The 21,493-nt window shown below is 48.2% G+C and overlaps 1 protein-coding gene across 1 annotated transcript; it reads right to left on the reverse strand.

The window, feature by feature from the left end:
- Positions 1-633: 633 nt before the first annotated feature.
- SLC16A4 (solute carrier family 16 member 4) lies at positions 634-19,894 on the reverse strand. Its single transcript, XM_058819462.1, has 9 exons — positions 19,592-19,894; positions 18,909-19,090; positions 17,665-17,797; positions 16,625-16,768; positions 14,777-14,938; positions 12,876-13,406; positions 9,982-10,193; positions 7,079-7,172; positions 634-865 (listed from the first exon to the last, which is right to left on the reverse strand). The coding sequence occupies exons 1-9, from the start codon at positions 19,599-19,601 to the stop codon at positions 723-725; spliced, it is 1,611 nt and encodes a 536-aa protein (XP_058675445.1). The 5' UTR covers positions 19,602-19,894; the 3' UTR covers positions 634-722.
- Positions 19,895-21,493: the final 1,599 nt, after the last annotated feature.

Consider the following 21,493-nt stretch of genomic DNA (forward strand, 5'->3'; position numbering starts at 1 on the left):
CATTCCACAGCAGCAGATAATTATTGTTTTTCTTTTCCTCTGAGGCTTCTCAGGAGAAAAGATCCTAGTAAAAGGATTTTTCATAAAATATGTCCATGACAGGAGTCTCTGGAGGGTTGGGAAGCTGGGGAGGGTGGGTTTGGTCTCTGACTTTGCTGTGTTGTGGTTTATATTATATTATTATATTATTTATATTATCTGGCTTTAATTCAAACTGGTTTTTCCCCCAGGTCTTGTGTGCTGTGGCAGTGGCTGTGCTGGGATGTGGAGTGGCCCCACTGCAGCATCCTTGCCCCAGAGAGAGGAGCCCCTGCAGGATCCTCATGGAAGGAAGGATCTCCCTGCCCTCCCTGTCCCTGCCCTCGTCCCTCCCCAGGGCCAGTGAGCAGAAATGAGCTGCAATCTCTGGCACTGGGAGCTGCTCATGCCACCAGGTGAGTGAGTCAGGACAGAGCTGAGGATTCAATCTGAGAGGCACAAAAACCCAGCTCAGGAGCAGAGGCACCACCATGGGCTGCATTCCCCCCATACACTTCACACTGTGCATTTCTCAGCTGGCTTTAATCAGCACAAATATCCAGCTATCCAAACTGAATCTGACATCCAAAAATTACAATTCTTTTGGAATATTCTGGTATTTTCAGTGTTGCTGCTGTTGATCCTTCCCAGTTCAGGCAATGGCTTTCCCACGTAGATATGATCAAAGCCCAGCCTTTAAAACTTCAGTTTTTGTTCAAATTGGCTTTTTTTAGCTTCCATTTTTGGGCTGCAGGCTCGAAGAAGAAGGAAAGGGGTGAGATGAGAGCACAGGCTCCAGCAAAGAGGAAGGAGCAGGCGTAGGTCTGGGTGTAGTCATAGAGCCACCCTGCAGGAGAGAAGGTTGTTATTAAAGCTGGAGGATTTTTCTCAGGGAAAAAAATAATTCAGGGAGGTGGGTGGGAGGCAAAGGATGTGTGTTCTCATCTAAGAATTGCTCAGATATTTTCCTTAAATTATTTTAACTCTTCCTGGGCAGCATTTCCTGTAAGGAAATGACATGCAGGTCATTTTTCCCAGAGCCAACTTTGATCCTTGTAGTTGGACATGGTGTTTAATTTAATGTGAATTTAATCCCTGATTTTTATTTTTTTTCCTGTTTAAGTAAGTGGGCCAAAAGTGGCTGATGGAAGATTCTCTTGGATTGAAGGGATGACTTGCACATGTTGGTATTTGCAACATCTGGGCTGCAAACCAGATGTTCTCCAGCCTTGTCTTCTGTGAGCAGACCCACTTTCATGTCCTTTGTCTAACAGGAGACACCCCAGGCCAGGAGCTGGAAGTGAACTTGATAAAAGTAGCTCTGGGAGGACTTAAAAGGAAAAGCTGAATTCCACTGAGCCTCAGGAATGTCTGGAGGGTTCAGGTCACCTTTTAAAGTGACCTCCAAGTGTTGGGTTTGGTCCTGGCAAATCATCTGGGCTCTGGGCAGAACTTTGAAAGGTGGAGAGTTCCTCTCTTTGAGTCTAAAATCTGCAAAGTTTTAGATTCTGCTAAATTAGATTCTTCTGGGAGATGCTGCTGCTGCACATAAAACCCCTAATCCAGTCCCAAATGTGGGGTGGGGTGGGTGGCTGTGGGGCAGCAGCTGAGCCAGATCTGCTGCTAGTGTGAAATGCAATTCCTCTGGAGACATCCATGGAATCCAGACATCCATGGAATCCAGACATCCATGGGCTTCCCTGAGTTTACAAACAGCAGATCTGGCTCAGAATTTGGCTTCTTAACCCAGGAAGGGACAGGATGCAGTCCCTGAGGTCCAGAAACAGCAGATCTGGCCCAAACCTGGCTTCTTAACCCCAGGAAGGGACAGGATACAGTCCTGAGTTCCACAAACAGCAGGTCTGACCCAGAACTGGGCTTCTCAAACCCAGGAGGGGACAGGATACAGACCCTGAGTTCCACAAACAGCAGATCTGGCCCAGAATTTGGCTTCTCAAACCCAGGAAGGGACAGGATGCAGTCCCTGAGGTCCTGGGCTCAGGGAGGGTGCCAGTGAGGTTTGGGATCTGTGCTGGAGCAGAGGCACTGACATTCCCTGCCGTGGATTTCCACAGAAGGGTTTATAAAGCACAGCTCAGCTGCTTTTGCCCAGTTTCAGTTTGTCCTGGCTCACTGCTGTCTCAGGGGGAGTCCCTGTGTGTGTTTGCTCCTCAGGGATGGCCTGGGAGCCACGTGCTGGAGGAGCTGCAGCTGGAGAAGAGGATCCATCCCATGGTGGGATCTGTCCTGTGGTGGTACGCAGCCCCTGCTGGGATCCATCCCCTGGAGAGATCCATCTCATGTTGGGATCTCTGTCATCCATCTCTGCCCTTTGGCAGTGGTGGGATCCATGCCCTGCTGGGATCCACCTGGTAGGATCTATCCCATGGTGGGTTCCATCTCCTGCTGGGATCCACCTCATGGTGGGATCCATCCCTGCTGGGATCAGTCCTGTGGTGGGATCCATCTCCTGGTAGGATCCATCCTCTCCTTGAATCCATCCCTTGATGGGATCCATCCTGTAGTCGGATCCATCCCCTGGTGGGATCCACCCTTTGGTGGGACCCATCCCATGGTGGTACCCATCCCCTGGTGGGATCTATCCCGTGGTGGGATCCATCCCTTGCTGGGATCTGTCCTGTGGTGGGATCCATCTCATGGTGGGGTCCATCACCTGGAGAGATCTATCTCATGATGGGATCTCTCCCATCCATCCCTGCCCTTTGGCAGTGGTGAGATCCATTCCCTCCTGGGATCCACCCCTTGGTGGGATCTATGCCCTGGTGGGATCCATCCCCTGCTGAGATCCATCCCATGTTGGGATCCATCAATCCATCCCACAGTGGGATCTCTCCTGTGGTGGGATCCACCTCTTGGTGGGATCCATGCCTTGCTGGGATCCATGCCCTGTTGGGATCCACCTCTTCATGGAATCCATGCCCTGCTGGGATCCATCCCCTCATGAGATCCATCCCATGTTGGGATCCATCCTGTGGTGGGATCCATCTCCTCCTTGGATCCACCCTTTGGTGGAATCCATCCCCTGTTTCCCATCCCCTGTGGGATCCATCCCCTCCTGGGATCCATGCCCTGCTGCTGCACTGGGGGCCTCTCCCCTGACCCTGGGGTTCATTCCCAGGAGTTTCTGTTCCTGCTGCCTGGAAGTCTCTGGGATTTGGAAAGAAATGCTGACGTAGTTATTTGTGAGAGGAACAGAGTGCTCCAGTAGAGCTCTGATTCATTGCAATTCTTAAAATATCCTTCAGGATATTTCTTTCTTTTTTTTTTTTTTTTTTTTTTTTTTATTTTTTATTATTTTCCTGGGTTTTTTTGGTGCTGGATGGGATTTAGGTGCAGTGGGATTTACCAGCATTGCCTCACTGGCAGCACAGCCACCAACTCCATCACACCCCAACCTTCTGAAGCAACTCCAGTCTCTGTGCCCCAAATTAATTTCCAAAACAAAACAATAATCACTCCTGCTGCAGAAAGCTGAATTAGGAGCTTGTGGTGTTCAAACCCCAGCAAAGCAGCAGTTTTTTGAGGAATGCTGGTAAATCCCAGCAATGTAATCCAAACTAAACATTCCCAGCACTGCTGCTGCTACCAGCTGGCTCAGGCTGTTCAAATGGCACTGCTGATCTTTAATCAGAATTTTTATTTATTCTTGATGCCCTGAGGAGTAAAATTCAGTGGAAGGAGAAGGTAAAATTTAGCAAACATCTAAATACGTGTGGCAGCAGAGCTTTTGATGACTCCATCCTCTCCCTTTTCACCACCCAAATTTCTTGGGACTGTAGTTTGTCCTCTGGTGGCTGGAATATTTTCTAGAATTTTCATTACATGCTTTGGTTCAGCTCTTTTGCATTTTGAGTCAGTGATTTGTACTGCTTGTGAAAATAAACTGTGCCCTTCTCTCCTCAGCTTGCTCCAGGCTGCCAAAATTATGTTTATTCTGCTTTGGGCTGGGTTATTTCAGCATCCAGAGGTGCCAGTGCATGGGGAGCTCTGAGGGAGACTCCAGACTTTCCCTTTGGGTCCTGCCCTGGATTTCAGGGCTTTCAGCTGAACAGATTTGCAGGTAAGTCACCTTTTCCTTGTGTTGGGCTTTGGTCTAATATGTAAATTAGGCAGTTTTAACCTTTGCAGTTCTCATTGTCCATCATCATTATTTCCACTGTATAAAAGCATTTGAGTTTGATGAAATTGTAATACTGAACTCAAATTTTTCGGGAGGTGAGAGCACCAAATCCCAGGGTCTCACAGAATATTTAAATCCTGCATTCTGCAAGGAGCAGATGGTTTTGGACACTTCATCAGGAGTTTTTGGTCTCACTCATTTTTCACACTTAAAACTGCATTGCAAGAGAAAATTGCAGAATTTATCCTGGATCCTGAGCTCTGGATTGTTTCAGGTAAGTCACCTTTTCCTTGCATTAGGCTTTGGTCTAATATGTAAATTAGGCAGTTTTAACCTTTGCAGTTCTCATTATCCATCATCATTATTTCTACTGTGCAAAAACACTTGAGTTTGATGAAATTGTAATTCTAAACTCAAGGTTTCTAGGAGGTGAGAGCACCAAATCCAGAGCATTTAAATCCTGCTTTCTGCAAGGAGCAGATGGCTTTGGACATTTCATTAGGAGTTTTTGATCTCACTCAGTTTTCACACTTAAAACTGCATTGCAAGAGAAAATTGTAGAATTTATCTTGGATCCTTGAGCTCTGGATTGTTTCCATCTTGCTCTGCCTGTAATGAGATGGATCAGGAATTGTTTTGCTCCTTGGCTTTATTTGGCCTTTATTTATCCCACCTGCCTTAAGCCTGATTTCTGTGCAAAGCTTTTTGCAGGAAACCTGCTTTACAAACCCACTGCAGAGAGCAAAAAGCTTCCCATTAGTGCAGAAATATTGCAGCTGGATGGAAATTTAACTTTTTTAACTGCAATGTGAGTGTGGATAAGTGACAGCCAGGGTGTTTAGCCCCTGCTGTGTCTGTGCCAGGGGATTCGGGGAACTGAGGGATTGTTTTGTGCTCAGTGCACACCTTGTGCAGCAGCAGGGATCTGCAATCCAGGCTGTGCATCACCCTGACACCGGGGAGCTCCTGGTCAATGAAATGTTTTGGCTCCTTGAAATTGCATCCAGAGGCAGGGCAGAACCAGCCCAGGGATGTTGATTGGGAATATTAATTTTTTTCCTGTGCTTGGAGCTGGAATTTACAGAACCCTTGGCAGCCTTGAGCTGGGTGCCTCTGCAGGCTGGGGGCGGCTGATTTGGAGGGCAAGGAATGAAAACTGATGGTTTGGGTTGGAAAGAACCCTAAAGTTCTTCTCATTCCACCCCCTGCCATGGCAGGGACACCTTCCATTGTCCCAGGCTGCTCCAAACCCATCCAGCCTGGCCTTGGACACTTCCAGGGATCCAGGGGCACCCACAGGGAACTGAGGGATTGTTTTGTGCTCAGTGCACACCTTGTGCAGCAGCAGGGATCTGCAATCCAGGCTGTGCATCACCCTGACACCGGGGAGCTTCTGGTCAATGAAATGTTTTGGCTCCTTGAAATTGCATCCAGAGGCAGGGCAGAACCCAGGGATGTTGATTGGGAATATTAATTTTTATAGAAAGAATAGAATTTTTATAGAAAGAAAGTTGCTGAAACTTTGCATGGAGCTGGAATTTACAGAACCCTTGGCAGCTTCCAGCCAGGCACCTCTGTGGGCTGGGGGCAGCTGATTTGGAGGGCAAGGAATGAAAAATGATGGTTTGGGTTGGAAAGAACCCTAAAGTTCTTCCCATTCCACCCCTGCCATGGGCAGGGACACCTTCACTGTCCCAGGCTGCTCCAAGCCCCATCCAGCCTGGCCTTGGACACTGCCAGGGATCCACAGCTGCTCTGGGCACCCTGTGCCAGGGCCTCCTCACCCTCACAGGCAACAATTCCTTCCCAATATCCCATCTAACCCTGCCCTCTGCCAGCAGAAGCCATTCTCTGTGTCCTGTCACTGTCATATTTTATGAAAAATCCCTTCACCAGGATGTTTCATAAAATATGACAGTGACACTGTCCCTCCTTCCCTTGTCCCAAATCCCTGTCCAGCTCTCCCCGATCCTCTTTAGGCTCTGAGCTCTCCCTGGAGCCTTCTCCTCTCCAGGTGAGCGCTCCAGCTCTCCCAGCCTGGCTCCAGCCCTTGGAGATCTCCATGGGCTCCTCTTATCTCCAGCAGCTCCAAGTCCTCCTGATGTTCCCCAGGGTTGGAGCAGCTCTGAATGGGGCAGAGGGGCAGAATCCCCCCTCAAATGCTGCCCAGGGCTGCAGGGAAGGGAAAGCTTTGTCCTGGCCAAGCTGTTTGGATGAGAACAATTCCTCTGCTCCTTAGAGATGCTGGACACTCATTTCTAAGCACTTGAAATCTCCCAAATCCTCCCAGCTGCCTTGGTTTCCTGGCAGAGGGAGAAGAGCAAAGGCTTTTCATGCTCCTTATCTCAGGGCCCAGAGCTGTGGCGGCTGAGCTGTGTAATCTCTGTCAAAACAAGAGATTACTGAGCCTTCTCCTGGTGTGTCAGTGCCTCTGCCTGGTGGGAACCTTGCTCAGTCTGTCCTTTCTTCCCCTCCAGTCCCTCCAGTCCAAGTTCAGTGTTATTTTAGCACCACTGGGAGTAAAATCCATGGAAATGTGCTTGTTACCCTGCTGTGCTCAGGGCTGAACTCTGCACATGGAGCTTCACTGCATTTTCCAAATATTTCGGGCATCATTTTTCAGATATTCCAGGCAGCATCTTGTAAATATTCCAGGCATCATTTTCCAAATACTCCAGGCATCATTTTCCAAATACTTCAGGCAGCATTTTCCAAGCTGCTGGTTGGATTTTGCAAATTCCCAACCAAAATGTTGCCTGTCTATACAAATACATTTCTGAAATAGGATTTTTTGTTTTCTCTCTCTCTGTTTGAACAGAAAACCCATCCTGGGATGAATCCCTGTAGGAGAGTGAAGCAGCAGCATGGTTTATCCCTGGATTTCTGGGGTGGGTGAGGGTTTTATAAATCATCACTCACCTGCCAGAGGGGGTCCTCCCATGGCTGCTATCCCTGCAAAGAAAGCAGCAAAGCCCAGGTTGCTGTGGAGCTTCTCCACACCCACCAGATCCACCTGTTTGGAAACCAAAATGGATAATTAGTGACTGGCTTCATAGGAATGCATTGCACAAGAGATTAATTGATTTTTTTTTTTTTTTAAGCACAAGAGATTATTTAATTCTTTTTTCCTGAGGAATTTCCTCTCCAGCTGCAGCTTTGGAAGGACTTTGCCCCTGTAGGGCTGATCCAGACTGGAACCTGTTTGCCTCCCTAAGGCAGCTGTGGGAATGGCTGGGATGGGAGAGGCTTCTCTGCCTTCAGAGGAAGGAGTTTGAAACTCTGGATGCCTTGCAGAGAGAAATTCCAAATTATAATGGTGCCTCCCTGCCTGGATCAGGGAATCCTGGGTATCCAGAGATATCCTGGGAGAATGGTTTGGGTTGGAAGGGACCTCAAAGCCCATCCATTCCACCCTTGCCATGGACACCTTCCACTGTCCCAGGTGGGTCCCAGCCCCCTCCAGCCTGGCCTTGGGCACTGCCAGGGATTCAGGGACAGCCACAGCTGCTCTGGGCACCTGTGCCAGGGCCTCAGCACCCTCAAGAGAAGGATTTTTTCCTAAAATCTAATCTAAACCAGCTATATTTCATTATTTGGGAGAGTTATTTCATATCTCTTTTATTATTTGAGGTTTCAGAGGATTTTCTTTGGCTGGGCCCACACGGGAGGGAGCAGGAGCAGTGGCCAGGCCCCAAATTCTGCTCCCCTCACTCAGGTGTGAATCCTTCAGCTGCCCCTTCAGTGTGAGGGTGCTCAGTGCTGGTGCTGAGCCCAGGGACACTCGGGGAGCCCAGAGCCAGCCCTGGGCTCAGGGGACACCACAGCCCTGGGCACAGCAGTTCCCCTGCCAGGGGAGCCCAGGAGCAGCCCTGGCCTGATGGGCTGAGCTGGGGGCAGCCAGCTCTGAGATGTTGCAGATTTTTGCATTTATTATAGAATGGTTTGGCTTGGAAGGGACCTTCAAGCCCTTCTCATTCCACCCCACCATGGTGGGTACACTTCCACTGCCCCAGGCTGCTCCACGCCCTGTCCAGCCTGGCCTTGGGCACTGCCAGGGTATCCAGAGATATCCTGGGAGAATGGTTTGGGTTGGAAGGGACCTCAAAGCCCATCCATTCCACCCTTGCCATGGACACCTTCCACTGTCCCAGGTTGGTCCCAGCCCCATCCAGCCTGGCCTTGGGCACTGCCAGGGATCCAGGGGCAGCCACAGCTGCTCTGGGCACCTGTGCCAGGGCCTGCCACCCTCACAGGGAACAATTCCTGCCCAATATCCCATCCATCCCTGCCCTCTGGCAGTGGGAAGCCATTCCCTCTCATCCTGTCCCTCCATCCCTTGTCCCCAGGCCCTCTGCAGCTCTCCTGGAGCCCCTTTAGCTCTGGAAGGGGTTCCAATGGGATCTGGATCCCATTTAGGCTCTGGAAGGGCCTCTAAGGGAATCTCCTGGATCCCTTCTGGGCATTGAAAGGGGCTCCAAGGGGATCTCCTGAAACCCCTTTAACTCTGGAAGGGCTCTGAGCTCTCCCTGGAGCCCCTTAAGGCTCTGGAAGGGGCACCAAGGGAATCTCCTGGATCCCCTTTAGGTCCTGGCAGGGGCTCTGAGCTCTCCCTGGAGCCTTCTCCTCTCCAGGCTGAGCACTCCCAGCTCTCCAGGCTGGCTCCAGCCCTGGGAGCATCCGCGTGGTGTCCAGGGGAGCCCTGCTGCAGGTCTGGGTGTCCCTGATGATTTTGGGGTGTTCTGGGACACCCAGGATGATTTTGGGATGGTTCTGGTGTCCCAGGTGATTTTGGGATGGTTCTGGGTGTTCCAGGTGATTTTGGGATGGTTCTGGTTCTGGGTGTCCCTCTCAGGTGATTCTGGAATGGTTTTGGGTGTCCCAGGTAATTTTGGGATGGTTCTTGGTGTCCCAGGTGATTCTGGGATGGTTCTGGTTGTGGTTCTGGAATGGTTCTGGGTGTCCCAGGTGATTCTGGAATGGTTCTGGGTGTCCCAGGTGATTTTGGGATCGTTCTGGGTGTTCCAGGTGATTTTGGGATGGTTCTGGTTCTGGGTGTCCCTCTCAGTTGGTTCTGGAATGGTTCTTGGTGTCCCAGGTGGTTCTGGGTGTCCCAGGTGATTCTGGGATGGTTCTGGGTGTCCCAAGTGATTTTGGGATGGTTCTGGGTTTACCAGGTGATTCTGGGATGGTTCTGGGTGTCCCAGGTGATTTTGGGATGGTTCTGGGTTTACCAGGTGATTCTGGAATGGTTCTGGTTCTGGGTGTCCCTCTCAGGTGATTCTGGAATGGTTCTGGTTCTGGGATGGTTTGGGTGTCCCAGGTGATTCTGGGATGGCTCTGGATGTCCCAGGATGGTTTTGGGATGGTTCTGGTGTCGCAGGTGATTCTGGAATGGTTCTGGGTGTCCCTCCCTGGTGATTTTGGGATGGTTCTGGGTGCCCCAGGTGATTCTGGGACAGTTCTGGTTCTCGTTCTGGGTGTTCTAGGTCAATCTAGGCTGGTTCTGGGTGTCTTAGGATGACTTTGGGATGGTTCTGGTTTATGGGTGTTCTAGGTGATTCTGGGATAGTTCTGGGTGTCCCTCCCAGGTGATTTTGGGATGGTTCTGGTTCTGGGTGTCCCTCCCAGGTGATTTTGGGATGGTTCTGGTTCTGGGTGTCCCTCCCTGGTGATTTTGGGATGGTTCTGGTTCTGGTTCTGGGTGTCCCTCCCAGGTGATTTGGGATGGTTCTGGTTCTGGTTGTCCCAGGATGGTTTTGGGATGGTTCTGATTTTGGGACAGGATCAGCACCCCCAGCCCTGTTGGGCCCATCAGCACTCACCAGCACGGGCAGCACCAGGGCCATGAAGCCCCCGCAGAAGGTGGCCAGGGCCACGGTGTAGGCCAGCAGCAGGTGGAAGGAGGTGGCCAGCGGCCCCAGCAGGTTGGTGGCCCCGCTCAGGAGCAGGTAGGTGACATGGAAATGGTACTTCTTGGTCCAGTTGTGGTCGGCCACCCAGCCCGAGAGCAGCTGGCTCAGCATCTCCGTGATGCCTGAGGGAACAGGAGCGCTCAGAGACTTCGTGTCATCTTTAAATTCTGTTATTTCTAGGTATTTTTATAAATTATTTATAAATTATTATTTCTAGGTATTTCTATCAATTATATTTATTTTTATAAATTATTATTGTTTTATAAACTATTTTATAAATTATTATAAACTTGTTTATAAAATTATTATTTAATAAATTATTTATAATTGATTATTATAAATTCTTTTTATACATTATTAGATATTTTTACAAATTATTTTTATGAATTATTATTTTTACAAATTATTTTAAACTTCATATAGATTTATTACATATCATAAATTTAGCTGGATTTTACAGTATTTTATATGATTATATTTATTATTGGTAGTATATGTAATAACTTAAGACTTGACTTTGTGCAATATTGAAATTCTGTTGTTTCTAGGTATTTTTATATGTTATTGCTTCATATAAATTCATTAGATATTATAAATCTAGCTGTATTTTATAGTATTTTATATAATTATTTTTATTATTTATAGTATATGTAATATATTGAGACTTGACTTTGCGTAATATGGAAATTCTATTATTTCTAGATTTTTAATAAATTATTGCTTCATATACATTTATTAGATATTATAATTTTAGCTCTATTTTATAGTATTTTATAGTATTTTATTTATTATTTGTAATATATGTAATATATTGATACTTTGTGTAATATAGAAATTCTATTATTTATAGATATTTTGTATATTATTATTTCATATACATTTATTAGATATAAATTTAGCTATATTTTATAGTATTTTATTTATTATTTGTAGTATATGTAATATATTGACTTTGTGTAAGGTTGAAATAGTATCATTTCTAGATATTTTTAGATATTATTGCTTCATATAAATTTATTAGATATTATAAATTTATCTATTTTATATTTTATATTATTCATAATGTTCTGTATTATTCCAATTATAGTTTATTATCAGTAATATAATTAATATAATATACATGTATGATATTATATTATATTTTTTCTACTATATTACTATATTAACTTCTATAAGTGTATTTCATATAGGTAAATAATACTTTCACATTACTGTATTTATTATTTAGTATTTGCATATTTTTAATATTTTTCTATTTTTACTATACATTATAATACAATATTACATATTATATTTTCTAATATAGTTCTATTTTACAGTATTTTATAATATATTATTTATATTATTTTTATACATTATTTGTGTTACACTTGAATATTTATACTAACCCTAATATTTTATTTTCTATTTATTTTATAATCATTTAAATTCTTAAATTTAATTTTTCTAAAACCCCAGGCGTTTTATAGAAACCCAGACATTTTAGAGGCTCAGCAGCCTTTTAGTTGTTGGGGTTTTGAGAGTCTGGGTTTTCAGAGTTGGACTTTTGAGAGTTGTTTTTTACATTTCTTGTTACATTTTTATGAAGCAAAGATCAAGAGCTCTTGAATGAGCTCATGTCCCACTGAGCCCTGTGTCCCTCCCACTCCTAATCCCAAATATCCCAGTAATTCTTGGGGATCCTAACACCTCCACAACCCCACACTGCTGAATATTCCCCAACACTGCAGAAATAAAAGTTTTGTATTTTTGTACAATAAAATATTTGCTGCTGACTCAGGCTGGAGCCACTTTCTTACCCCACGATGGCTTTAGTGTTAATCCTGGCTTAAAACCAGGCAGGGGTTTGGGTTTTGGGGAGTGTGCCTTAAAACCAGGCATGGGTTTAGGTTTTTGAGGAATGTGCCTTAAAACCATGCATGGGTTTGGTTTTTGGGAGTGTCCCTTGTTTTAACCCCACTTTGAGGTAGATATTCCAAATCCAAATACCTGGATCTGGGCATGGGTTTGGGTTTTGGGGAGTGTGCCTTAAAACCAAGCATGGGTTTGGGTTTGGGAACTGTTCTTTATAACCAGGCATGGGTTTGGGTTTTGGGGAATCTGCCTTAAAACCAGGCTTGGGTTTGATTTTTGGGGAGTGTGCCTTAAACCAAGCATGAATTTGATTTTTGGGGTTTGTGTTTTGGGAAGTGTGCCTTAAAACCATGCATGGATTTGATTTTTGAGGACTGTGCCTTGTTTTCCCCCAATTTGAGGAGGATATTCCAAATCCAAATGCCTGGATCTGGGCATGGGTTTGGGTTTTGGGGAGTGTGCCTTAAAACCAAGCATGGGTTTGGGTTTTGGGGTTTGGTTTTTAGGGAGTGTGCCTTAAACCCAAGCATGAATTTAATTTTTGGGGTTTGGGTTTTGGGGGATGTGCCTTAAAGCCAGGCATGGGTTTGGGTTTTGGAGATTGTGCCTTCTCTTTTCCCCACTTGGAGTTTGGGATGTGCCAGTCCAAATGCCTGGATCCTCATTAATGTGGGAGGTTTTCCCCCACTATTGAATTTCTCCCTTTTGGGTCAAACTGGAGGGTTTTGGATGCTTCTCTGGCCTGTGGGTTTAAGCCCAGCAGGGACTGTGGTGGGCCCAGAGCACCTTTTAAGGGAAGATTTGGGATTTTTGGGAGCAGGGAGGATGTGGGATCATGGCCCTGGGAGAAGCACCCAGGAGGATCCATCTCAGGACATATCTGGGGCCACTTTGGGGCAGAATTGGGGTGTTTTCCTGTGAGCTGGGGGTGTGGAGGTCCCTGTGCCTACCAGCCACGGCGATGAGGTAGGAGCCATCCCTGCTGCTCAAGCCCAGGGTCCTGGCTCTGGCCACCAGGTGGAAGAAGGGCACGAAATAGGCCAGGTGGCTGAAGAGGAAGGACCAGGTGAAGATGTAGAAAACGGGATCCTTCAGCGGGGAGAAGTCCAGCAGAGGCTGAGGAGGTTCCTTTGTGGTGGCTGCAGGGGTTTGGTGGCTTCTCCTGGCCTTGGTGAGGGTTTCTGAGCAGGAGCTCTCCAGGCTGGGTTTCTGCAGATCTCCCAAGGCAGATGGATCTGCTGGCTCTGAGACATCTCTGCCATGGGGCACCACCAGTCTCTCCTGTGCATGGAGAAGCTGAAATTCCCTCTGGGTGCTTCCATCTGAACACCCACCAGGAGTTTCTGGATCCTTCTCTGCCCCTGGAGACCCCTGGTGATGATTTTTGGCAGATTTCTGAGGCAGATGGGGGCTGGCAGGCCACAGCAGCATGCTGGAGGGCACCAGGTTCAGCATGATACCTCCAAAAATCAGCAGAGTACCTGAGGGGAGGAAAAAGGGGGGTTGTTCTTGGGTTGGAAGTGGGGAGCAGCAGGAAATGGCATTTTAGAACAGGGTGTGATTTTCACTGGCCATGGAGAAAACTCTGTTTGCCTTCTTCTGCAGGAATTAACAAAACAGGGATTTTATTCCTGCTTTTCTAACTGGAAGTTCATTTTGCTGTGATGCACAGAACAAATCCACAGCTACCTCTGGGCTCTGTTTTGCTTCTCCTCATTCCTCATGATGGACCTTCAAGATGGTCTTGAAACACTACAGTAAAATTAGGGATTTCTGGTTTTGATTTCTGAGATCTGTGCTTTGACTCTGATTTTAATGAGGGATTTCTGGTTTTGATTTCTGGGATCTGTGCTTTGACTCTGATTTTAATGAGGGATTTCTGGGTTTGATTTCTGAGATCTGTGTTTTGACTCTGATTTTAATGACTGATTAAGTGTTTAATTATTACCAAGATGTCCCCAGACTATCCTAGAAGAGGGAGAATCATTCCTTGGTGTGTTGAATTTTAAGAAGAGCCTCTTAGAGCCTGCAGATCTCCCCAAATTCCCTGTCAGAGCTGATGAATTGGAAGGAACAGGATCCAGCTGCAGCTTTGGAAGGACTTTGCCCCTGTAGGGCTGATCCAGACTGGAACCTGTTTGCCTCCCTAAGGCAGCTGTGGGAATGGTTGGGATGGGAGAGGCTTCTCTGCCTTCAGAGGAAGGAGTTTGAAACTCTGGATGCCTTCCAGAGAGAAATTCCAGATTATAATGGTGCCAAATTACAATCAGAGAATCCTGGGTATTCAGAGATATCCTGGGAGAATGGTTTGGGTTGGGAGGACCTCAAAGCCCATCCATTCCACCCTTGCCATGTGCAGGGACACCTTCACTACCCCAAATTGCTCCAACCTGGCCTTGGACACTTCCAGGGATCCAGGGGCAGCCACAGGGGACTCAGGGATTGTTTTGTGCTCAGTGAGAAGCAAGGTTCTGTACAGCAGCAGGGATCTGCAATCCAGGCTGTGCATCACCCTGACGCTGGCAAGCTCCTTGTCAATGAAATGTTTTGGCTCCTTGAAATTAATTTATATATTATATATTAATTTTTTCCTGTGCATAGAGCTGGAATTTACAGAACCCTTGGCAGCTTTGAGCTGGGTGCCTCTGCAGGCTGGGGGCAGCTGATTTGGAAGGCAGGGAACAAAAAAAATTATGGTTTGGGTTGGAAAGGGCCCTCAAGCTGCTTCCATCCCACCCCCTGTCATGGCAGGGACATCTTCCACTGTGCCAGGCTGCTCCAAACCCATCCAGCCTGGCCTTGGGCACTGCCAGGGACCCACAGCTGCTGTGGGCAGCCTGTGCCCTCTCACCTTGCCATCCATAGGCCTCGATGAGCAGCTGGGTGAAGGGGGCCATGAGGAAGGTCAGCCCCATGCCCGAGCGGGCCAGGGCATTGCTGAGCCCCAGGCGAGCCTGGCAGCGCTTGGCTGTGACCACTGCAGCTGCCTGGTACAGACAGGCAAAGCCCAGCCCTGGGAAAGGGGGAAAATGAGAATTAGGGGCTTCCACCACACAGAAACTCCCACCAGGCAAAGCCCAACCCTGGGGAAAGGGGGAAATGAGAGTGAGAGACTCCCACCCCAGAGAAACTGCATCCCTGAGGGAAGGGGGAAAATCAGAATTGGGTTCCCACCGCAGAGAAACTCCCATCAGGCAAACCGTGTCCCTGAGGGAAGGGGGAAAATGAGAGTAAGAAACTCCCACCCCAGAGCAACTCTATCCCTGAGGGAAGGGGGAAAATGGGAATAAGAGGCTCCCACCACAGAGAGTCTCCATCAGGCAAAGCCCAACCCTGAGAAGGGAAAAATGAGAGTAAAGGCTCCCACCTCAGAGAGACTCTATCCCTGTGGGAAGGGGGAAAACAATACGAGACTCCCACCACAGACTCCATCAGGCAAAGCCTATCTCTAAGGAAAATTAAAATAAAAGTTCCCACCACAGAGAAACTCCCACCAGGCAAAGCCCATCCCTGAGGGAAGGGGGAAAATGAGAATAAAAGTTCCACCCCAGAGCAACTCCATCCCTGTGGAAGGGGGAAAACAAGAATATGAGACTCCCACCACAGAGAGTCTCCATCAGGCAAAGTCTATCCCTGAGAGAAGGGAAAAAATGAGAATCAGGGGCTCCCACCACAGAGAAACTCCACCCCTGGGGAAGGGGGAAAATGAGAATAAAGGTTCCCACCCCAGAGAGACTCATGGTGCCCCATGGCAGAGATGTCCCTGACCCAGCCTTGGGAAAGCTCCAGAAACCCAGCCCAGAGAGCTCCTCCTCGGACACCCCCACTGAGGCCAAGGGAAGGCACAAACCCCTTCCAGGCCCAAAAGGGGCTCCTGTGTGGGGATTCCATGTGCTGCTGTCCCAAGCTGGCAGTTCCTGGGTGAAAGGAGAGGATTTCTGCTCTCACACTCAGGGGAGAGCGAGATTTGGTGGGTGGGTTTGGTGTCTGGGAGGCTCTGCCCTTTTATAAGGGATTTTAAAAGGCCAGGATCTGTGTAGGTCCAGGAAATTATCAAGGTTGGTTGGGACTGGGATATTGAAACTGATGTTTTATTCTGAGCATGAAGCTTTGGGAGTTCACAGGGTTTTTCTCACAGAAAGGAGCTGGGGATGATTTGGCACTGAAGTTTCATGGAATTACAGAATATCCTGAGGTGGAAGGGACCCACAAAGATCACATCCAACCAGGATCACATCCAACCATGTACAGACACCCTCAAATCCCACCCTGGGCATCCTTGGGAACATTGTCCAAACCCTCCTGGAGCTCTGGCAGCCTCGGGGCTGTCATTCTCTGGGGAGCCTGGGTAGTGCCAGCACCTTCTGGGGAAGAACCTTTCCTGAGATCCAGCCTAAATCTCCCCTGACACAGCTTTTGCATGAGTCTCTGATCCTCACCCACCCAGGAGGGCCCTGGGCTGTTTTTGGGAGCACAGGGTGCCCCTGGCAGGGCAGGCAGTGCCAGTACTCCCCGGGGGAAGAACCTTTCCCTGAGATCCATCCCAACCCCCTGGCACAGCTCCTTCCTTGGGTCCTGTCCCTGATCACCTCAGCTCCTCCAGCTGAACAAACCCCTGCAGAACAAAACCCCTTTTCCCCAGGTTTAAGGCTAAAGGAGCTGATTCACTGTCACTGCAGTAAAACAATGCCCATCTCACCCAGCAGGAAGCCCATGGAGAAGCAGAGGAAGGGGACACTGGTGGCCTGGGTGCTGAGCAGGCAGCCCCCAGCCACCAGCCCAGCGCCGAGGATGGAGATCGGCCGCTCTCCCAGGCAGCAGCACAGCACGGACACCAGCGGGGCTGCGAGGGAAACAGGGACACAGATCAGCATTGGGGACATGGATCAGCCATGGGGACACAGCCATGGGGACACAGATCAGCCATGGGGACACAGCTCAGCCATGGGGACACAGCCATGGGGACACAGCTCAGCCCTGGGGACACAGTGTTTAGCGGAGATAATCAAAACTCCACAACTTTTGTGAAAGTTGTAAAGCTGGGATGTGTGACCGTGTTCACAGGGGTCCCAGGATGAGGGAAGAGATGAGGATCTGACTCCGTGTTTCAGAAGGCCTGATTTATTATTTTATGATATATATTACATTAAAATTATACTAAAAGAATAGAAGCAAGGTTTCATCTCAGAAGGCTAGCTAAGCTAAGAATAGAATAGAATGTCAAAGAATCATAACAAGGGCAGCTGTCTTGGACTCTCTCCGAGCCAGCTGGGCTGTGATTGGCCATTAATTACAAACATCCAACATGGACCAATCCCAGATGCACCTGTTGCATTCCACAGCAGCAGATAATCATTGTTTACATTTTTCCTCCTGAGGCCTCTCAGCTTCTCAGGAGGAAAAATCCTAAAGAAAGGATTTTCCAATATCAAACCCCAATTTCCCTTTTTCCAGTAGAACCCATTCCCCTTTGTCCTGTCAATCCAGTTCCTAATGAAGAATCCCTCCTGATCCTCATACACAATCTTGTACAAGGGAAGGATTCCCTCACAGGAAAGGATTTCTTCCCAATTTCCAATTTTTTCCCACTATCCCATCTGAACATCCCAGCGTTTAGAGCACATTCCTGCTCAGACCCGTGTGGGTGCCAGCTGTGTCCAGCTGGGAGCAGTTTGGAGTGGGAATGGGATGGGAATGGGGTGCACAGAGCCCCCTCAGGGCCCTGGGACAGGAGCTCACCTCCCAGGAAGCGCAGCGAGGACATGATGGAGCCGATCCAGCTGAGCTGCTCTGAGGATCCCCCCATCTCCTCTCGGAAAGCCACGAAGAAAATCCCAAAGGTCTTGAGCATCCCCATCACGAGCACATTGACCTGGCATGAGAGGGGGTGCAGGGGAGGTGCCACAGGGCATCAGGAGGGAGGAAAAGCTTTTCCTTCTGCTCATTTTGTGGGGGTGTGGGAGAAACAAACGGGGACACTTTGACTGGTGCTGGGGAATGCCAGCAGGGTGGGTTGGGGGTGGCCATGGTGAGTTTGGCCTCAGCAGATCCTCAGAAAACCCTTTGAAAACTGATTTTCCAAAGGGGAGGAATAAAGTTGCCCTTTCCTTTTCCCTTTTCCCTTTCCTTTTCCCTTTCCCTTTCCCTTTCCCTTTCCCTTTCCCTTTCCCTTTCCCTTTCCCTTTCCCTTTCCCTTTCCCTTTCCCCTTTCCCTTTCCCCTTTCCCTTTCCCTCCAATCCTAGAGCTCAGTTTTCATAGGTTCCTTTTCCCTTTGAAGTTATTTTTTAGTACTGCAGCAATGGTCAGATGGATCAGTGTGGAGCTCACTGGGAGGGGATGAGGGCAGCAGGGATGGACATTAACTGGGGCAATTTCCCGGGATTTCTCTGCCACAGGGGCAAAGGACAGCCAGTTTGTGTCCTGAATTTTAACTCCTGCTGTCTCCCTGCTGGCAGGGGGTTAATGATTGCCAGTGAGTCACTCGGGGTGGATTTGAAGGGAGGAAAGCTCTCCTAGCTTGGGGGCATGGTGCTTTTTTACAGCTGGACTCAGTGACCTTAAAGGGCTTCTCCAAGCTTCACAACTCCTTGATTCATCACTGGTGGGAAGATAAAGCCTGGGGCACAGAGAATTGGTGGCTTTAAGGGGTGTTGAGGTGCCAGGTCCTCCCAGAGAGCCCCCAAGAGTGTGTGCTGCTCCCAGTCAGTGCCTGGCTCTCAGCTCACTGCCCTTGCTGAGGGGACAGGACACCCCTTTGGGGTTTGTCACTCTTTTGGGGTTTGACATACCTTGAGGGTGATGTGTTTGACCAGGGAAAAGCCATCCTGGCAAGGGGACCCTCCTGTCCATCACTGAGACGTTTTCAGGGGGCATTCCACAGGGAATGGCATGGCTGGGGTGTGCCCTGGGATGGATGGGGTCAGTCTGTCCTGGAGATCCCCCTGCCCCAGCCCCGGGAGGGTTTGGATCATTCCCCACTCACCAGGAAGAAGTGGAACACCACTCCCCAGGCCCACCCTGCTCCTGCTGCTCCTGAGCCTCGGCTCTTCCCAGCTGACGGAGCCTCCGGAGCCTCCAGCTCCTCATCCTCCAGCTCCTCATCCTCCAGCTCTTCATCCTCCAGCTCCTCACCCTCCAGCTCCTCATCCTCCTTCCCCTCTCCTGCTGGTGAGAGCGTCAGGACACATGAACACCTTCCACTGCTCTGTTCCCATTCCCAACCATTCCAAACCACTCCCAACCACTCCCAGCCATTCCCAGCCATTCCAACCATTCCCAACCCTTCCCAACCATTCCCAACCATTCCCTGGAACCCCAGGGCTGTGCTGGGGCAGACACCACGCTCTGCACTCACTCAGGTGATGCTTCCACCAGACTCTCTGACAATTCCACATTATTCCTGTCTGGAAACAGTTCCATTTTCTTTCTCATTCCCACCAAATCACTGTAACCACTTCAGCTTTAAGTGCCTTAGTGCTGCTTTAGCAGTTTGGGCTGTGCCAGAAGCCCGGGGATCCCTCACAGCTCTCTGCCAGCTCTCCCACTCCAGATTTCTCAGCTCCCATCCTCTCACCCATCCCATACCCCTGGCAGGGGCAGAATACTGCCCTAGGGAGCAGCTGGACCCTGCAGCACCTGGGGCGATGAACTGGAACTTTTCCTTACCCCCTGGCATGCTGGAAAATCCTCCCCGGGACTGTCGACAGCAAAGAGGAATCTCTTCAGAGCTTCCTCAATATCTTCAGAGCTCCCTCAATATCCTTAGAGCTTCCTCAATATCTTCAGAGCCTCTTCAATATCTTCAGAGCTTCCTCAATATCTTCAGAGCATCTTCAATATCTTCAGAGCTTCCTCAATATCTTCAGAGCTTCTTCAATATCTTCAGAGCTTCCTCAATATCTTCAGAGCCTCTTCAATACCTTCAGAGCTTCTTCAATATCTTTAGAGCTTCTTCAATGTTTTCAGAGCTTCTTCAATATCTTCAGAGATTCTTCAGTCTCTTCAGAGCTTCTTCAGTCTCTTCAGAGCTTCCTCAATATCTTCAGAGCTTCTTCAATCTTTTCAGAGCTTTTTCATCTGCCCCAAAGTTTAAATCCCCAGATTCTGCTCCTTCATTCCCGTGCGGTGAGGATGAGGATGGTGTCGGTGCTGAGCGGGACATGGAGCCGGGCAAGGGCTGGGGGGACGGACCCATCCTCCTCCTCCTCTTCCTCCTCCTCCTCTTCTCTGGAGGCAGAGCTCGGCTTGCGAGGCCCCAGGGCCGGCAGTCCCTCCCCTTGCCCAGCTGGGAACAGGAAACCCGGAGCGTTCGGAGCAGAAATCCCGCAGGGAAGGAAAAGGAGGGGGAGCCTGCAAAGTTGTGATCGCGGGGAAAGCTCCGGATCTCGGCCGAGCCGAGCCGAGCCGGGCTGGGGCTGAGCCCGGTCCCTGCCTGGGAACAGCATCACTGAGCGGGGACAGGATGGAAAACTGAGCGTGCGGCAGCCCCGGGGGTTGGCTCTGTGAAAAATACCTATTTTACGATTGGCTTTTTCCAAATATTAAAATGGATATTGTGAAATACCAAGCTGTGTTTGGTGTCAGGTACAAACAGGCAACGTGTGTGTTTGTGATTGTGAGATGTGTGGAGACCGACCACGGGACAGTTATAAAGATGAATTCTAACAATAACTGAGGAAAGTAAAGCATGGAAGAAGGCCTTTGAACCTATCTTTTGTTTGCAATTAACCTTGGTTGATTTAGGAACATTGGAATTAAAGCGTTAAGGATGTTGCTTTTTGCTTGTAGCTAAGCCTGAAAGAGTTTTGCAATAATAACCTCTTGAAGTATAATTTTAGAATATTGCTTGTATCCTTGAAACTGTAGCTTTGGAATATATATAAAGGAAACATGCTTATCTCACACCTTAATAAAGCAGTGAAAAGCAGCTTGAGAAAGGAAGATGAACATCAACTCAAGGATTTATAGTTTTGACCAAGGGAAGCTGGACATCACTGTTATGAGATTTATAGTCTTTGCAATTAAAAGGTGGATCCACATCTGGAGAGCTGGACCTCACCAGATGGGATTCTGCTTCCTTCTTTCAGAAACCAGACCAGCACCATCTGGGGATGCTCCTTTTGGAATACATCCTGAGAAAAACTAAATCACAATGTGTATAGAATTGTGACGTAAAAATTGGGAATAGAAATTGCTGATGAGTAAAAATTGGAATAGAAACTGCTGAGAAAGCTGATGAGTACCCCTATAAACACCTGTAAGCCCCAACTATGGGTGTGCAGTTGGAGGGAAAACTTCCCCCACTGCACCCAGCACTGTATTGCTCATACTTTACCATATTAAATAATAAATTGATTGCTGCTTGAATATTGGCCTAATCAAGCTTCTTATTCATAACACTATTATACGTGTTGTGTTAAAAAGTGGTGCTGTATTAATTCTCTGAAGTAGCATGTTAAATATAGTTTTAGGTTGTAAGAAATGTTGAAATAGAAACTATGCTATGTAGGATACTTTTCTTTAAAGTATCTTGACTTTTTTTTTTTTTCTCAAATAACCATATATCCC

The sequence above is a fragment of the Ammospiza caudacuta genome, chromosome 24, assembly GCF_027887145.1.
Source record: "Ammospiza caudacuta isolate bAmmCau1 chromosome 24, bAmmCau1.pri, whole genome shotgun sequence".
Classification (NCBI taxonomy): Eukaryota; Metazoa; Chordata; class Aves; order Passeriformes; family Passerellidae; genus Ammospiza; species Ammospiza caudacuta.

Coding starts and splice junctions, on each gene's coding strand:
- SLC16A4 (XM_058819462.1), bottom strand. Junction 17,798..18,908: donor TGGTGTTCCACTTCTTCCTG/GTGAGTGGGGAA, acceptor CTCTCATGCCAG/GTCAATGTGCTCGTGATGGG. Junction 14,939..16,624: donor CTCCATGGGCTTCCTGCTGG/GTGAGATGGGCA, acceptor CCCCTTTCCCAG/GGCTGGGCTTTGCCTGTCTG.